This window comes from Otolemur garnettii, unplaced genomic scaffold (genome assembly GCF_000181295.1).
Source record: "Otolemur garnettii isolate 467f Iridium unplaced genomic scaffold, OtoGar3 scaffold00003, whole genome shotgun sequence".
Lineage (NCBI taxonomy): Eukaryota > Metazoa > Chordata > Mammalia > Primates > Galagidae > Otolemur > Otolemur garnettii.
In genome coordinates, this window is record NW_003852398.1 from 47,227,973 (window position 1) to 47,245,218 (window position 17,246).

At 39.9% G+C, this 17,246-nt stretch overlaps 1 protein-coding gene across 1 annotated transcript in view; it reads right to left on the reverse strand.

The window, feature by feature from the left end:
- The window catches only part of CCDC192 (coiled-coil domain containing 192), a 210,677-nt gene that overhangs the window by 68,308 nt on the left and 125,123 nt on the right, over window positions 1-17,246 (reverse strand). The window contains exon 6 of the mRNA XM_023515302.1: window positions 951-1,083. Within this exon, the coding sequence (XP_023371070.1) occupies window positions 951-1,083 (133 nt within the window). The remainder of the gene's footprint in view (window positions 1-950; window positions 1,084-17,246) is intronic.

The window sequence follows — 17,246 nt, forward strand, 5'->3', positions numbered from 1 at the left end:
GGGTAAGAACAATGGCATGTACCCGGCTTTGCAAGAGTGGCACACATCAAAGGGAGACGTTTATCCCAGGGAACCACAGCTTCTGCCAGAGATCTACCAGGCAGAAACAAAACTGGATATTGCTGCTGCCTAGCAGAGAGGAACGTCTTTAGTCTATCAAAGCCGGGAAAGCTACCCTGCTAAGTGCTGCTTGCATGGATATTCCTGGGGCCAGATAAATACCATCTCTACGCTTCTGCTTACTCCTGTGGAATTCCTAAGTGTACTTACCTTGGCGGTTACCCTGAGAATTTAATACACGTGGAATGCTCAATACTCTATTAAATGTTAACTTAATGGCTAATGATGACAATCTGAAGTTTGGGGTTGATTTTTTTCCCAAGGTATATGTATAGCTTCTTAATTGGAGAAATCTGGTATTAAAAAATCAAAACCAATGCAGCTATGAAAAATTTTCTGGACTATCCAAATTTCATACCTAAACAGTCTTCTCTGCTTGTTTCTGATTCATTCACCTATTAGAAAGAAAAAGAAGAAAGCACTTCCCTTCTCGGGTCTAGTTGACCAGCCTGTGCCTTACTCCAGATCCCCATTCCTGCAGGTGCCAGCCTTCCCTCCTACGCCCTGGATGTCCCCCACGGCCACAGCTTGTTCAACAAAAAGATCTTTAGCCTCAGAGGAAGCCACACAGCTGGAAGGTAGGATAAGGGGGTAACAGGCCAGCTCTTTAGCCTCAGAGATTTTCCTTTCCTGAACCGCTTATTCATCCAGCCAGAGTTAGCAGCTCGTGTGCTCCTTACGTATGCCAGGCCAGGTCAGGCCAGGCCAGCATGCCTCTGGCCACCAGGCTGCCTAGCCCTGTGCACTCTGTCTTCCTCTGTGGCCAATAACACCGTGTGCATCACCCAGGAAGGTGGGCCAGTGCACAACTGTCACATGGTAATACTGACCTCTAGGGGCTGCCTTTCCTTCACATAGAGCCTTTATCTTCTCATTGAGCTCCAGGACTGTGATGGCAGCCTCTTGCTTAGCTGTTACCAAATCAATATGTAGCTTTTCCATTTTCTTTTTGTGCTTTATTTTCTTAAAAAAAAAAAATAAGAGTTTCCGTCACTAGGGACAGAGGCATCGAAGGAATAAAAGGAATTAATGATATCAGAATTAACACTTTCTTTGAAGGCCCACTCAGACGGAAAGCTATAGACATGAGTCTTGTTTGGGCTTTGGGAAGCAGAGTGTAGGTGCTCCTGTCAGGGCATTTGAAGCCCTGCAAAAAAAGAGCCCACTTTCTACATCACAGTATCATCCCCCCTCTTAGAGAGTTTTTAATCTAGACCCCAGGGATTGGTTGTTTATAACAGAGGCAATCAGAGAAGAACCCTAGTTGCTATTGGTAGTTACTGCTGAGGTGCTAATGTTTAAAAGTATCAGGGTTTTTATCCAGCCTATGAGTAGATTTGTGAAATAGAGCCTTGATTCTGAATCATTTCCCCTGACACCATGATGGTTTGCATTCAAATAAATTCTAAAGTGTGTCATGTGACCACAAAATGTTCATCTTTGCAGATATTTACTACAGTATCCACATAGGGAAAGTGTCTAGGGTAAGAGGGAGCTTTTAAGCAGCAGGGAGTGGGAATGCCTTGCTGTAAAATAATCTGCTTTATGATATCTAAACCATTGGGAGGGCTGAAGCAGGAAGCTGTCACATAACCAAAGGATTCACCCTGAGACTTTAGACTAGAAAGCTCCTTTTCTGGCTTTCAAAGTGGGTTTGATTTACCAAAACTGGACTTACCTGCCACTTTGGAGAAGCTATTATGAAAAGTGGTATATTTGCACTTTTGTGTAGCTACCACTCCACGGAGTTTTTGTGGGCTGGTAATTAGGAAGCCCTCCAAATAAACAGCATTTCTTACTAGACATACATCTTGAGATAGGGAAAGGGATAATATTTCCTCACCAGGGAAGAGTCTATTCTTCCCTGACCTATGAAGGGAGTACACTCGGGCACCAGGGAATCATTCTTCTCTGTAAGTGTAAATCCAATAAATCAAATTTACTAAAGGTGGGATCAAGTAGGCACAGACATCCCATTTTTAAAGACATGCTGTCTTCTAGACCCAAAGCAGGAAGATCAGGACTTCACTAAAGCTTAATTAATGACATGAACACAATTAAAAGTGACTGCCTTACTCAAAGGAGAATGGCAAGGATGAAACTTCTTTAAAGGGAGTTGAGGGGTAGAATGTGGCAGGGTTCACCCAGCACAATCCAGATGACAGATGCTCTGAGCTACAACACAAGGCCTGGTCTTCATGGTAGTTCTAAACCAGTGATTTTCAACCCGTGTGCCATGAGAGGATCTTAGATGTACCGTGAGAATTTTTAAAGATCATTAATTATTTTCAAAAGAATTTCAAAACACAGTAAGTATATTCTTTTTTTTTTTTATCAACATAATTTAAGTAAGCTGTGGAAGGGTAACTATAGGTTCAAGTGTGCTGTGAGATAAGAAAGTTTGAAAAACACTGCTCTAGCGTGATAGTTAATATTCATGGACTCTTTCCATCATTGTACTAATAGTTAAGAAGCTCTGTGCTGGCCAATCGTTGAAACTTCAGAGCTGGTGAAATCTCTTCCTCCAGGACACTAAGCTCCTCTTCCCTTCCTGTGAGTATCTAGTCACTAAAAGCCTTCCTAATTTGGCCTGCCACCGAGGTTAGTTCAGGGAGAGACTGAATTGATCAAGAAATAGTTGGGTACTTGACGGTTATTTCTAATGATATATATAAATTAGAGGTTGGCACGCTAATATATACATCCTTCGCTTGTTGGGTTGGGCCAGCTTGTTCAGTGAGGTCCTCGTCCACTGACGCCTGCAGTGAAAGCTCCTATGATGCCCTGTGTGGTCACCAGTGACCTCTCTGGATGCTACTTTAAGACCATTTCATGCTCAGATTTTTACACTTTCCTTTTACCACTTAGAACTTTGATGTTATCAAGTAGGAAGAAGGGTGCAGACATGAAAATTGAGAAAGTGGAGAGAATGAAGGAAAGTATGGCCAGGGGGATTCTGAAGAGAGGGCTAACTGAAAATAGATATTTATGTATAAAAGAACTGATAATGATACGGGTGCTGAAGTGTTAAGGATTAAGTGTGCTGATGAGAGCAAGTTCCACAGAAATGCATAAGAAATAAGACAGGTTGATGGGTAGATACAGAAAAGAGGAGCTACGTGATAAATTGAAGGTAGCAAAATGTTCACCATAGCCTCTAGTGTTCAATGTAAAATTATTTCCACTTTTCTCTATGTTTGGAATTTATCATTATAAGAGATTGAGTAGAGAAAGAACTGAAGAATTGAGTTTCCTTACACTGCCCTTCCCTTAATTCTTAATAGAAAGTATTCAGATTTTCAGATTATGTCACAACTATCATATGTAGGTATGCACTTGTTCTAGAAACTTTTCTCAACATATGCATTGATAGTAACTAAATGAAAGAAAAAAAAATAAACCCAGGTTTGTAAGAATTGATGGGCAGTCAGTGGGGCTGGCATGGTGTCTGTCACTAAGAAGAAGTCCTATCAAGCTACATTTCCATTTTGATGACTTGACAGAGAGGATGAGGGGCCTGGTATATGGACACAGTACTTTTTAATATCAGTTAAGATTTTCAGCTTCTCAGTTATATTTAACTCATTTCTCTTACAGTGATTATACATTCTGCCTCCTCTTATTGTTATTTGTATTATATGTATTTATCTTGTGATCTGAGAAAGACATTGAGGATAACAGACCAGCCATGACAGTCAACTTTAGTCACCTAAGGGACTACTCAAGAGGAGAAGGAACTGAGTCAAACAGTGCTGTTCTGAAGAGGACCTGCAGGTCCAGGACCTGGTTGAACAATGGGTAGAAAGCACAAGGAGGTGGGTTAGGGCACAACATGGAGAAGCATCCTCCCTAACCATCAGAGCTACACCCATAATAAGGTGGGATGGGCCCTGGCAAAGACCTCCTGCTCCCAGAATGATCAAGAAGAGGCTGGATGAGCATCTTTGGGCAGGCCCTTAGTAACCTCTGGGACTCAGGTCAGGAGGTAATTGGGAGTCTGGCTTACTCTCAATTCTTCACCTCTGGCTTTTTCCAGCTCCCCCAAGGGCACAGAATGAGAATGAATGGACACCACAGCCTTGGAAGCTTCTAGGGTTGGAACAGTTGTCGGGGACACTTTCCAGCTCATTCTGTATTTGTGAGAAGATGAATAAAAAGGCCATGAAGGCCTGTGGGTCCCTTAGAATTCAAGGATGAAGCAACTCAAAATATACAACCTTGATTGTTTAGTTCTATGGGAAAAGAGGAGTGGAAAACTAAATTTATATTAAAAATTGAATAAAAGGCTTCAATTGGTAGTCTTAGAAACAACCATTGAGACCTTTGGTTATTCAAATACATTTTACAATAGTTTTTTTTTTTTTTTTTTTTGTTCTCTCTTTTCTCCAGACAGAACTGGTATATGCTATTAATTCATAACTTTAACCAAGGCCTTTAGACATTTCAAGTAATTCAATTTGCCAACATGTTTTTTTATTAGTCATAGACATCAAAGGATTTCAGCAACAATAATATTTTCCTTTGCTTTTTTGGCATTCACTAGCCAGGCAACCCGAGTGTTGTACTGGAATCTAATGGAGCATATTATGGTCTCCTTAGTAACTAGGAACTCTCCTTGGAGATTACTGAAGGGATAGGAAGGCTTTATAGCTTGGAGGTAAATTCCTATAACCTTGCTCTTTTCCTACTTCTCCTACAGGGTGGAAAGAGGGAGGAAATCATGTATTTGTGCAATGTTTTGAAAAGGAAATATCTGTCTGTATCATATTGCTGAATAGCTTGCCTTCTACCAAGTCAATGAGAATTAGAAATAACCAGGGAACTATTTATAGAAGAGTTTCAACACCAAGTTGCCAGTACTGTTTAAATTTCTGGGTATTTCCACACACTTTGAATCATAGCTTTGGATCTGAAGCTGGGCTTTGTCACTTATGGGCCTGAGAAATTGGGCCACGCACATGATATTTCTAAGCCTTAGATCCAATCTCACAGAACAATTGTGGGGATTCAGTGACATAACATAGAAATGGCAGGACCTAGCACTATGCTTACAAAATAATAGTTATGTCTTTCTGTTTTATCATTATCCCTTAAAATACATAAGGGAAAGTTTCAATTCTTCACTAAAACACTGAAGTATCTTTCTTAGGACGTCCTGGTCACACTTCACCGAGAATAAATTTTGTACTTAATTGAAAGCAAGACTTTTATCTCCTTTTTCCTTCTGTTTTTTTTTTTAAATTAAGTTTTCTGCATGATTGCACTGACATCCTCCTCACTTTGAATAGGTAGACAAAACTTAACTTAATGTCCTGAAAACAGACATGCAAATAGCCTTGACCCAGTCTCCCGCCAGAGCTGGCCCAGGGCCTGGGCAAATTCACTGGCTGCCTACACAGGATGGCGTGAGGAGCACGCTGAGGCCTTGCCTCTTGCTCCCATGGCAATTCTCTCTCCAGACTTTCAGACCAGAGAGCTTGCTCCCATTTTGTCTAAAATCTACTGTGTCCATTCCACTCTCCTTCACTTACAGGTCATATGTAGCAAAGATGGGAGTTTGTCTTAGAAGGCCATTGCTAAAATGCATGCTCCCAAGGACGTCCCAGAAGATTTGGTTTGAATGAAGAAGATAGAGGTAGGCTCCTCTTTGCATTTCTCTTCTAATAGTCCATCATTAATAATGACAATAATTAAAGTGGTAGTGGCATTTGGATACAACTTGACTTTAAGGATCAATTTCAAGTGTCTTGTTTTATGTTCATCATACCCTCAGGAGAATGTTTTAAAGTCTAGGGATGCCCAATACATGCTACGTATGTTCTTTGCCAGGCCAATGGAAGGCCATTGATCTGGGGATTCTTTCACCCTGGGTTTCGTGCCCTGGCTTCACAATCCTTAACCCACACTCCTGGCAGCCACTGCTCATGGATACAACCCAGTGTTATCCGTGTTAGTATCTTCTGTGCAGATGAAAAAGATGAATGGTCACAGAGGTCAAGTGCACCTAATCCTGGCTGTGCAGTAAGTGAATAGCTAAATGAACCTAGACCAAGGTTTTTAGATTCCAGATGTTGGTATTTCTTTTTAATAGCAATATCACTGATTTAAAAAGGCATTAATTTGTAGAGGTACTTAAAAGTAACCTAGAAAGGCAATGTAACAGGCTTGGTTATAACAGAGTAGCTTTGAAGTATGATTGGCGGGGGGGGCATTTATTTTATGGGTTGCCATGATATTGCAGGAGGACCTAGGAAATAAAGAGAGATCGGATGAGCCCAGCTGAAGGCAGTCTGTGCCAGGTGTTGTTCTTTCCCCTTAGTATCTCTCATCAGAGGATCCTGAATTAGTTCTGGTGATTGTGATCATTCTGTTGAGTCATCTGAAGTGACAGGGAATGGATCAGACGAATCTTTATTACAAAATGCCTTGAATGGAAAATGATCACAAATGCAAATGTAACTTAGTCTTATTTTTTTTTCATAAGGTGTAGTTGATAGACAGACCTTTAGGACTCAGCAAAACCGTGACCTAGAGCCTAGCCTCACATGACCCTGGTTGGTGCTTAAAGGCCAAGAGAGTTGATCTCGGAAATCAGAGCTGCCATCTTTTAGTTCTGTGCAGTCTCTCTCTCATCTGAGTCTCAACTCACCTAATCTTATGTTACAAAATGCTACAGAAATATATTTTAATTACTCACCAAACCCAGAAGGTTTGGGGTTTCTAATAAAGAGAAAACAAATTTCCAGCAATTAAACAAACAACCTACATCACCGTGGGGGAAGAATCTGCCTATCTTTGGAGCCAAGTCTCTATTCTTTCTCTCTGTGGGATAGTCATTAGAGACAGAAGTGGAGCTTGCCAGTAGATGTTCTGATTTCCAGAATGCCTGGTAAGTGTTTAAGAGAAACTACAACTTAATACAAGATGAAGAGATAATGTTACACTTGGAAAGAATTCCAATGATAAGATAGGGCTTTCTAATAAAAGAGTTGCCCCAAAATTGGAATGTTTTGCCCTAAAATACAATATACTCTCTTCCTCTGCTCAAGGTGCACAGGCCACCTGTGGGAATGTTCCAGAGGGAAAATAGCAATTATTGACCACTGGAAATGTGCCAGGCATGGTTCTCATAACTCTATATATAACTAGCTCATTTCATGTTTATATACCTCAAAGAAGTAAGACTTGTTAATCTCATTTTTAGGTGCAAATACTGAGACACAGAAAAGTTTAAGTAACTTGCCCGAAGTGAAATGTTGAGTCTCAGTTCAAATCCTTGCAGTCTGCCTCTGGACTCTGTCTCCCATCACTATGTTGTGCACACCTCAATGTGCCACCTAGTGTCCTACCTGGTGGGGAATTTAAATAGGAAGGCATTTCAGATTCTATATATCCCTTTCTAAAGCAAGTGGGAGAAGTGTCTAAGAACTTCTTCTTCTTCTTTTTTTTTTTTTGCAGTTTTTGGCCAGGGCCAGGTTTGAACCCACCACCTCTGTATATGGGGCCAGTGCCCTACTCCTTTGAGCCACAGGCACCACCCATGTATAAGACCTTCTGATCATGAAGTCTTGAAGCCTTGGACTTGACTACTCAGTATAATTAGAATCAGACAGAACCATTAAGTGTTAGATGACACAGAACTGGGTGTACTCTCAGAGGCCAAATTGCCCACCCCTAGCATTCTGGAAATGTAGAAATCAAAGCAGAGAAAAACAAAATGATTTTCCCAAATTTATAGCTAATAAAGCGACAAGAGCCTGGTTTTCTAACTGCTCATCTCAAGACCACCCCCATTTAGCCATAGGTGTTACAGGGCAATGGGGTGGGCATGTGATAGGAACCTAGAGTGGTACTGAAACTTCCACAGGTCTGAGGTCCCAGCATCAGAAGCCACAGGACGTTAGGCAGGCAGCCTTCCCTTAAAACCCTCCTTATACAGAAAGCCAGGGAGGACTGGACGCACTTCATCCTGTATACAGTAGGACCTCCAGAATTGATCACCTCCCTATATGGCCCACCTCCTTAAGGTGACCTAATTATCCTAGACGGGACATGCACCACATGTAGGTACCAGCTCAGTAGGCCTCTTCCTTATGCTGACCACCTTGGTATGTTGACCAGACCAGTTTGTGACAGTCCCTTGAGTGGTCATCTCACAGAGGTTCTACTGTAGTATATGTCAGGGGTTCATCTGACAGAAAGCCTAGGCAATGGAGATCTTGCCAATCTGAAAGAATGAGCTGGACCAATTTCCATCAGCAAACTTGCTTTCCCGGAGCATTCTGCCACGTGGCACTCCCTAAAGTCAAAACCGGCCATTTCTGACAGTGAAGGGCTTCTGCTTCCATATTCCTTTCTTGGATGTCTCATCTTTTTGACTCAGTAAACATTAATCAGGCTAATAATCAGGATATTGTGAGAAGGAAAGAATCTATAACATAATAAATAGGTTTCCATAATCCTGGCTGAGCAAAGAACAAAACCAAGAGCGCAAGCAGATTATGCCAATAGCAAATGCAGCCAGTGCCTGCTACCACGAACCTCCTTCCTGGTCTCACAATCTCATGTTGCACCCTGAGAACAGAGAGAGAAGCTCACTGTCACACCTACCAGAGTCTGGTAGGAAGCTGTCTCATTCTAATTCTCCCTGGGGACAGAAAGCACCCAAAGGGCCAAGGCTGTACATGAAGCAATTTCGGTTTCTCAGCCCCACCTCCGCAGGCGTTGGTATAGTTGGCAAAGGGCTGTAAGAAGGGGCGTGGGTGGAAGAGAAGAGAAACCAGAGAGGATAGAATTTACAAGTGGTGAAAAAGAACTCCCACCCTGCTGAGTGAAAGCGCTGCTGAGATCCTCTAGCATGATTGCAAAAGTAACGAAGAGCTTTTCTTTGCAATGACTCTATAATTGGGCAGATACTGATTTTTTTTTTTTTTCTTAGCACCCAGCACTCCCTTCTGAACTTGACTCAGGCTGCCCTCTGGAAGAAAATTAGCAGCCATCTGTGACTTAATCTTGAATCATGAAGCAAAGGTATGTGTTTAAGGACCGGAAAATTGAGTCTCTGCAGCACCAGCGTGCTTAAATCATCTAGAAAAATTTTTTTGGTGTAGTAAAGAAAACCTAATTAAATGAACCTTCCCAATATTCTCCTCATTCACAGACTCCACTCTGCCCTGAAAGCAGTGAAATTATATGGGATACAGGCTCTGTGAGGTGCAAGAGCCGACCTTAAGACCAACTTAACAAAACATAAAGAAATCCAAATAGAGGAAAGGAAACTTATCATAACAGTAGAAACGACTCTCTGACAGTGTGAAAGAGACTTGTACACTGTCCAGGAGAAATCTGAGAAAGCAGGAAAGTGGGAAGTTTCCGTTCTATGTCTCATTTTCTCATAACACACAACATTGAAAAACTGCAGCTTTCTTAGGGCAGAGTTGAAACAATTTTACAGTAGAAATATCTAGGTTTAAAGTGAAATGGGCCTGATTTCATATAAAAATATCTTTCCTGGGCAGCACCTGTAGCTCAGTGGGTAGGATGCCAGCCACATACACCAAGGCTGGTGGGTTCGAACCCAGCCCGGGCCTGCTAAACAACAATAACAACTACAACAACTACAACAAAAATAGCTGGGCGTTGGGGTGGGCGCTTGTAGTCCCAGCTACTTGGGAGGCTGAGGCAAGAGAATCGCTTAAGCCCAAGAGTTTGAGGTTGCTTTGAGCTGTGATGCTATGGCACTCTACCCAGGGCAACATAGTGAGACTCTGTCTCAAAATATATATATATATATATATATATGTATATTTCCTGGGTGAGAAGTCAAAGGAGGGGTGATAAGTGTTTTGAAAATCGATCACTGTCATGATATTAGTCAATAGTGTTATAGATATTATTTTAGAATCTTCATTCTTTGTAAGTAGAACTTCTGAGACTGAAATTGATTCTTGGCAATGAATCATCTGAGCACATAGCTTTACAGTTATATCTGTAAGCTGAATGTTATATAGCTGCAATTAAATGAGTAATTTATCAATTGAGCAGTTTCTCAATTGCTTTAAGCAAGTATATGCCTAGAAACAAAATTAGTTTCATAGGGGTTCTAATAATCTTGAATTTTCCCCTAAGAAAGTTTAAAATTTAAAATTTCCCTTCCAGTGGGAAAATATGCCATTCAGCTTACAGATATAACTATATCTGTACAGTTATACAGTTTATATGGTATAGTCTCCCATCAAATGGGAAAATATACCATTCAGCTTACAGATATAACTATAAGCACGATAGTTATAATCGTCTGAGCACATAACTATAGTGGCTATGTGCTCAGATGATTCATTGCCGAGAATCAATTTCAGAATTGAATAGAATGAAGATTCTAAAATAATATCTCTAACACTGTTGACTAGTATCGTGCCACTGACCACTGGAAGCAAAGGTTGACAGTTCATTGGACTAAGAACATTTACATGCACAGAAAGAATTACCAGAAATTAAAGCACCGAATTTGACTCCTAGCTCAAGATTTGGTTTTCCTTTTTCTTTTTGACTTTTACTTGAAAAGTAATATTCACGTGAATATAAAACTGGGCAATTTAGTAGTTAGAATAAGGTGATAAAGTAGATGTTTTCTTCCTTGAGAAAGTCACAACCACTCAGCATTACTGAGCCACAGAACCAGGGACATGCAGTCTGCATATGCTGAGACCAACTCTATTTTTGGCTAGAACCTCAGAGAATGTTCAGCAGTTCTATTATTTTTGATACTCTGAAAGTTCTCTTTTCTTTTTTCCTTTTTATTTTTTTTTTTCCTGAGACAGAGCCTCACTTTGTGCCCTGGGTAGAGTGCTATGGCATCATAGCTCACAGCAACCTCCAACTCCTGGGCTCTGGTGATCCCTTTGCCTCAGCCTTCCCAAGTGGCTGGAACTACAGGGGTCTGTCACAACACCCAGCTAGTTTTTTGATTTGTTTTTTGTTTCTATTTTTAGTAGAGATGGGGTCTTGCTTTTTTTTCAGGCTGGTCTTAAACTCCTGACCTCGAGTGCTCCACCCACTTCAGCCTCCTAGAGTGTTAGGATCACATGTGTGAGCCACCACACCCAGCCTGAAAGTTCTCTTTTCTTGATTTTTTTCTCCTCTCAGTTCCTTCTCAGCTATCCACTGTAATACAGGAGATACCATATTCCAAAAAGGGCTCAGAGGGGACAGTAAGCATCCTTTAGTTCCTCACGTGCTTCACACACAGTGTAAAGAACGGAGTTGATTTTCAAGCAAATTACCATCATATAGTCTTCATAACTACAGATATAACCCAATGATCAAAGCTGAACTACCTTTAAGTTCATTTGCACAAGAGCTACGAGACAAGGTCCCTTGGCGAATCTCATCACAAACACATTTTGCAGTCCCTCCCCAATTTTGTTCACATTGATGCAATTTTATGCATGGATACTGAAGATATTTTATCTACTATGAGTGACATTATAGTCTGTGTCCATTTGATAACAAGAAAATTGTGTTTTCGACACTGAAACAAAATCACCCCTTGCTTTTCTGAGCTAAAATATTGGAGTCTGACAGTTGTTCACTGAACCTCTCCCTTCAGCTTTCCTGCTCCTCCTGTCCTCAATCACTGGGGCAACCTACACCTCACACCTTTAAAGGTGAAGGGAGAAATAGCAATGGTTGGCCTGCAGACTTCTTCACTAAAAGATGTCAGACCTGCTTTGAGGAAGTAGGTTAGCACTCAGGGAAGTGTGCTAAACAGTAAGTAGTATTTGCAGCCTAAATCAAGTTTCATTTCTCATACTCAACATTCTAGCTGTGATTTTATATTTTTTTCGATTTTTTCCTTCTCCACTATTTAGAGAAGCTTTTTTGTTCACGTCATGAAACCAAAATTTTATAGGTGAAGAGAGAAGAGTATTTTGATTTATTGATAGGGTCATTTTTTAATACTCTTTAGAACAAAAGTTTAATTTCAGCCTCGGATGTTGTATGTGAATTGAGTTATACGTATGAGGTGGGGCTACCAGGGGATGATCCAATAAAAGAAGCACTTGGCTTCTGTGAATAGCATGGAAAGAGTCAGAGAGGGAGAGAAAGGTGTGGTGGTGATGTAAACTTTTACTATGGAGATATTAGTAAGTTTCAGATTGCATATTTTAACAAGTCTAAACACATGCTCTTGCTATAAAACAAGTCATCAAATACAGATTATTTCTTGGCTTTACTGGACTCCCAAGTTCTGTCTTTCTTTTTAATCATTCTCTAGTGAGGTGTCTTCTCTAACTGCATTATGAGTCTAGCACTGAAAAGACAGCACACCAATCTGAACTCCTAAGCAGGGATCTTTCAGCAAATCTCTGTGTTCCGTCTAGGAAACCTCTAAGTCTGTTCCCATCAGCACACTCTCTCCTCTGAGATATGCAAGGATAACAAAGGGAGGGGACATGTGGACTTGGTTTAAAATGACTTGCTTCATCTCTTGCTTGTGACTTGTGGTGTCACAGCTTCCCGGAGTCTCACATTGCAGATTTGAGGATAATCATATGAGTTGCTCATCAAGAAAAGGTTAAGGATTTCTCAACTTAGACAAAGGTAAATTACATGTTGTGGTCCTGACCCAGAAAACCCATATTTGATCAGTTCTGAGTTGGACTTGAACTTTTGGGTTGGGTCTTCCTTGCCAATAGTGGGAGCAACCCTGACCTGACAGAAGACTACTCAGATATGTAAATGTCTGGTGCCCAGAAATAAATCCTTGGGACCCCTGGATTGAATCTGATCTCCTCCTAAGAGTGAGGCTGACCCAGGATCAGCCAAGCTTGTATGAAACGGAAGCTCAGGAGATGTCCAACAAGTAAACACTGTTTGACAGTCTACAGGAGAGAATAGATGAATAATGTGCTCCCTAATTGTTTGAATAACACGTGTCAAGGTCGAAACTGACTTCTTCTTGCTCTAACTTCAATTCCGTAGTGCCTTATCTAAACTGACAATGCCAATTACTCTGAGTCACAAATGAACTTGACTTTTCAACTGCAAGACATTTCCTCTTGTTTTACATTTTAATTGTGGCTAAAAACACATAAACTTTACCATCTTAATCATTTCTAAGTGTACAGTTCAGTAGTGTTGAGTATAGGCACGTTGATGTGCAACCAACTCCCACAAATCTTTCCTCTCCCAAAACTGTCTAATAGCTATTAGGCAACAACTTACCATTTTCTCTTTCTTTCAGCCTCTGGAAAGTACAATTTTCCTTTCTATATCTATGAATTTGATGACTCTGGGTACCACGTCTCAGTGGAATCATACAGTATCTATTTTTTTGTGATTGGCTTATTTCACTTAGCACCCTGTCCTCAGTGCATTTGTATTGTAGCATGTGTCTGAATTCCCTTCCCTTTTAAGGATGAATAATATTCCACTATGTGTGTAGGTGACGTTTTGTTTATTCATTTAGCCATTGATGTATGCCATGTTGCTTCTACCTCCTGGCTACAGTGTGGTGGAAGACATTTCTGGAAGTTGTGATTATGTAGTACAATGGTTACAATACTTGCCTTTTCCAAATGAACTGAAGCTTTTCATCTTTTAATTATAAATTTCATTCTTATTTCCCCTAAATATTTATTTTTGTTTTTGTTGTCAACCTGGTACAATGATCCCAAAGTGGGAAGACATTTAGAAGCCATCTCAGATCTTATTATATGATTATGGTAGGGCAATTTTTATCACAGATTTCTAAAGTAGCTCTCCTTTTATGTCTGACCTACAGCCTCCTTTGTTTTTATGAAGGTAAGGCCTGTACTACTGTCACTATAGCTTACAAGTCTTTTATTTGGAAATGCAAGACCCCACCAGCAGACAGAGCCAGTCCTAGGGTCATCAAGCTAACATCACCCCATTCATTAGCCTAAGAAAATGGGTTAATTTTGATAAATATCCATTGGCTGTTAGAAAAGAAATGTGTAGGAGAAGATTTCTACAAGAAAGCTAATGCAGTGAGCCTCCTTCCTTCATCTACTCTTTCAAAAGAGGGGTTTTCAGACTTCCTCTCTTTTTTTACAGTTTCACATCCGCACATCAGACCCATCTGAGCTTTTAAAAAATACATATGCTCCAAATTCTCTTCTCTCCTACTCAATCAGATTTGCCTGTGGGACCAGAATCTGTTTTCTAGGCTTTCTGCTTTGCTCTGACCTGCACATCTGTAAAGGTCTGTGGGAGGAGGAGTGTCTGGAGACAAGAGCCAGGTGCTTGCCACAAAGCCTGTATGAGGGTCCTTATGACGTGTGTATAATTATATACATGCAGGCGCCCAGGCAAGCCTCAGGGTGAGGACAGGGGAAACAGGGAGAGCAAAACTCCAGAGAGTCTCAGATGGCAGAGGTGTCCAGGGAAAGTTTTGGTCCATGTCACACAGCAGCTATTTTTCTGTGGAAAGCCAATTTCAGCTTTGGTGAGAGATTAGTTGAGATTATGAAGGAATTGTAGGTTTTAAACATTATAAACATTACAGTTCAGTTAAGGAATTTGTGGAGCAAATCAGCTTCCTTTCTTAGGGTAAATATGAACATATAATAATCAAAGTACTAAATTGTACGAGGTCATTCAAAGTTCTAGCATTCTCTCCCTCTGACCTGGAGCAAAGCCCCTATGTGGAAAGGTTCTGATTCTTATTTCTGATTCTTATTTTTATCTTATTATTATCAGTCTGTCTGATTCTAATTTCCCACTCACACCTCCTTTCAAACTCCTTGTAGATCAAAACAGCTAAAAGAAATTAATTTTCATACCTGTCTTCACACATATTACATTGTTCAAAGTTATTTCAATGACTTTCATAAGCTTCAAAGAAATCTAGCAGGGAAATTCTAAATCCTTTCCCTAACTCCATCAACAACAAGGTAATCTGAAGCAAGGGCCTCAATGTTCACTTTCTCTGAATGCCAAATGGAATTTTTTTAAAAACCTCCTCAGGGTTTACATAGGGATGAATTAAACCCATGCCATTGAAATGCCTTGAGCCTCAGATGTTCCAAGTGAGGTGTGGAACACAGACAATGAAAAATAATTGCAGAAAATCTTTTTTTTAAACTTCAAAATTATTGTTTATTTTTTGTATTTTAAAAGTAAACCAAGGTGTTAAAAAGAAGTAACCCATGCTTCTCAAATGCTTTAAATCCTTTGCTAATCCCTATGTACGCCTAACACACACGCATACACCCCATCAAAGAAAAAGAAACCTTGTCAGATTTGGGGTGGAAAATACTCAGGGATCTTTGCTGGCTAACCTAATTTTTGTCCATCATGGGGCAAAATTTTATGGGACCTTGAAGTATTCTATTATTCTAATAGATGAAAAGAAAGAACTTTGATTTATCATCTGAAAAGGCTTAATGGGAAATAGAGTTACTAGCCAGGCTTTGATCGTTTGTATTGTTTCTATTTATTCTTTGGATTCAAAACTGCATCATACTTGCATATTTTTAAGGAGAGAAAATATTGTATCTAGCCATTTCTATATTACTTAATAGCACACTTTATTTTTTTTAAGGACTTTTATTGCTATCTTATACAACAGAGTAAACGAGGAATAACCTATAAATTAGATAAGGAAAATTATACTAGGAGTAATATTTAACCTGGGAAAGCCACATAGGCATTTAACAAGCACTGAACGTTTCTATTGGACTGATCCCAATTTTCCAAGCACAGAATGTCCTGAAAAACTTTTTAGCCTAAGATTTGCATGTTTTTCCCTCCAGGTTACACTTTCCAAAGAGGATAAAATTTTAAGAGTAAATAACAGCTTATTAGAAAGAACTTTTCTGAGAGTCTGGATAATTTAGTTCAGTTCAACAAACATTTATTGACTATGTCCTGTGTCCCAAGCTCTAAGCCAGATGCTGGATAATGGAGCTAAGATGAATAAAACATAATTCCTTTCTATGGAAGCTTTTGTGAGAGAAGGAGATAGATAATAAAGTATAAATATAAATAGATATATAAAAAGGAAGTTATTTCAGGCACACAAGCTGAGGTTAATAAGCAGCATTGTCTAGGTAGGAAACCATGTGAAATGCAAGGTATAGAGATGAAAAGCAGAAAGAATAAAGTCTGGGTCATGGATAAGACCCAAGTGAAAGTGTGAGAATGAAAATTACAGCAATTGAAAAATATATGTGCAAAACCATGGACTGGATGTCGCTGCCAAGAGGCTTAGTAATTAGTAGATGATCTGGGGGGAAATCAAGAAGATCCACAGGAATAAAGAGATGAAGGATATGGAGCAGGGAAGTGAATCTTCAATACACGTTGACAAGCTTTCCAGAGAAAAGGAAGGGAGAATGGAAGAGAGGAAAGATCTGGAATAAAAATAGTGGAGAAATTCCCAGAAATGAAAGATGGCATAATTCCTCAAGTTAAAAAATTATATTGAGTTGTAGCCAAAAAAAATATTTTAAACGGACATCTAGGGTCTTCTTCCTAGAGATTGTGATTCACCCAGCTGAGGTAGAGTTCAAGCATCTGCATTTTGTATATACTCCCTAGGTGATTCTGCTGAACAGCCAGATTGAAAACCAAAGGAGAGGCTCCCAAACATAAGTGCACACGAGAATCACATGAAGAACTAATTAAAGTGCAAATTTCTGAGTCTAAATGGAGAGGTATTAGTATGAAGAAAGCCCTGCTAGGATGTTGAGTTGAATATTAACAATCAAACATGTTTTATGGAAGAAATAAAAGTAAGATAGAATGTTATAGCTGCTGGTTCTACAATTTAGAGTCTGTCCATCTGAACATCTCAGGCACAAGTAATTCATGGATTTCTCCTTGAGAGATAAATCCTTCTCCACCCTAAGGGGAAGAAGTCAGTGGGAACATTAGTAGTCACAATAATACATGTGTAAATCCACGAGGGCATGGGCACGTGAGCAAATGCTCCAGGTAGAGGTTCATGGCTCATTTCTTCATTTAGGATATATACATGTCTAGTATGTCTCTCTCTCTCTCACTCTCAGTATTTATATACTGAGCACAAATTTTCTGCAGCAATATTTTTATATTGTCAAAGTATTTGAGGTCATTGATCATGACTCTATATGGCCTTA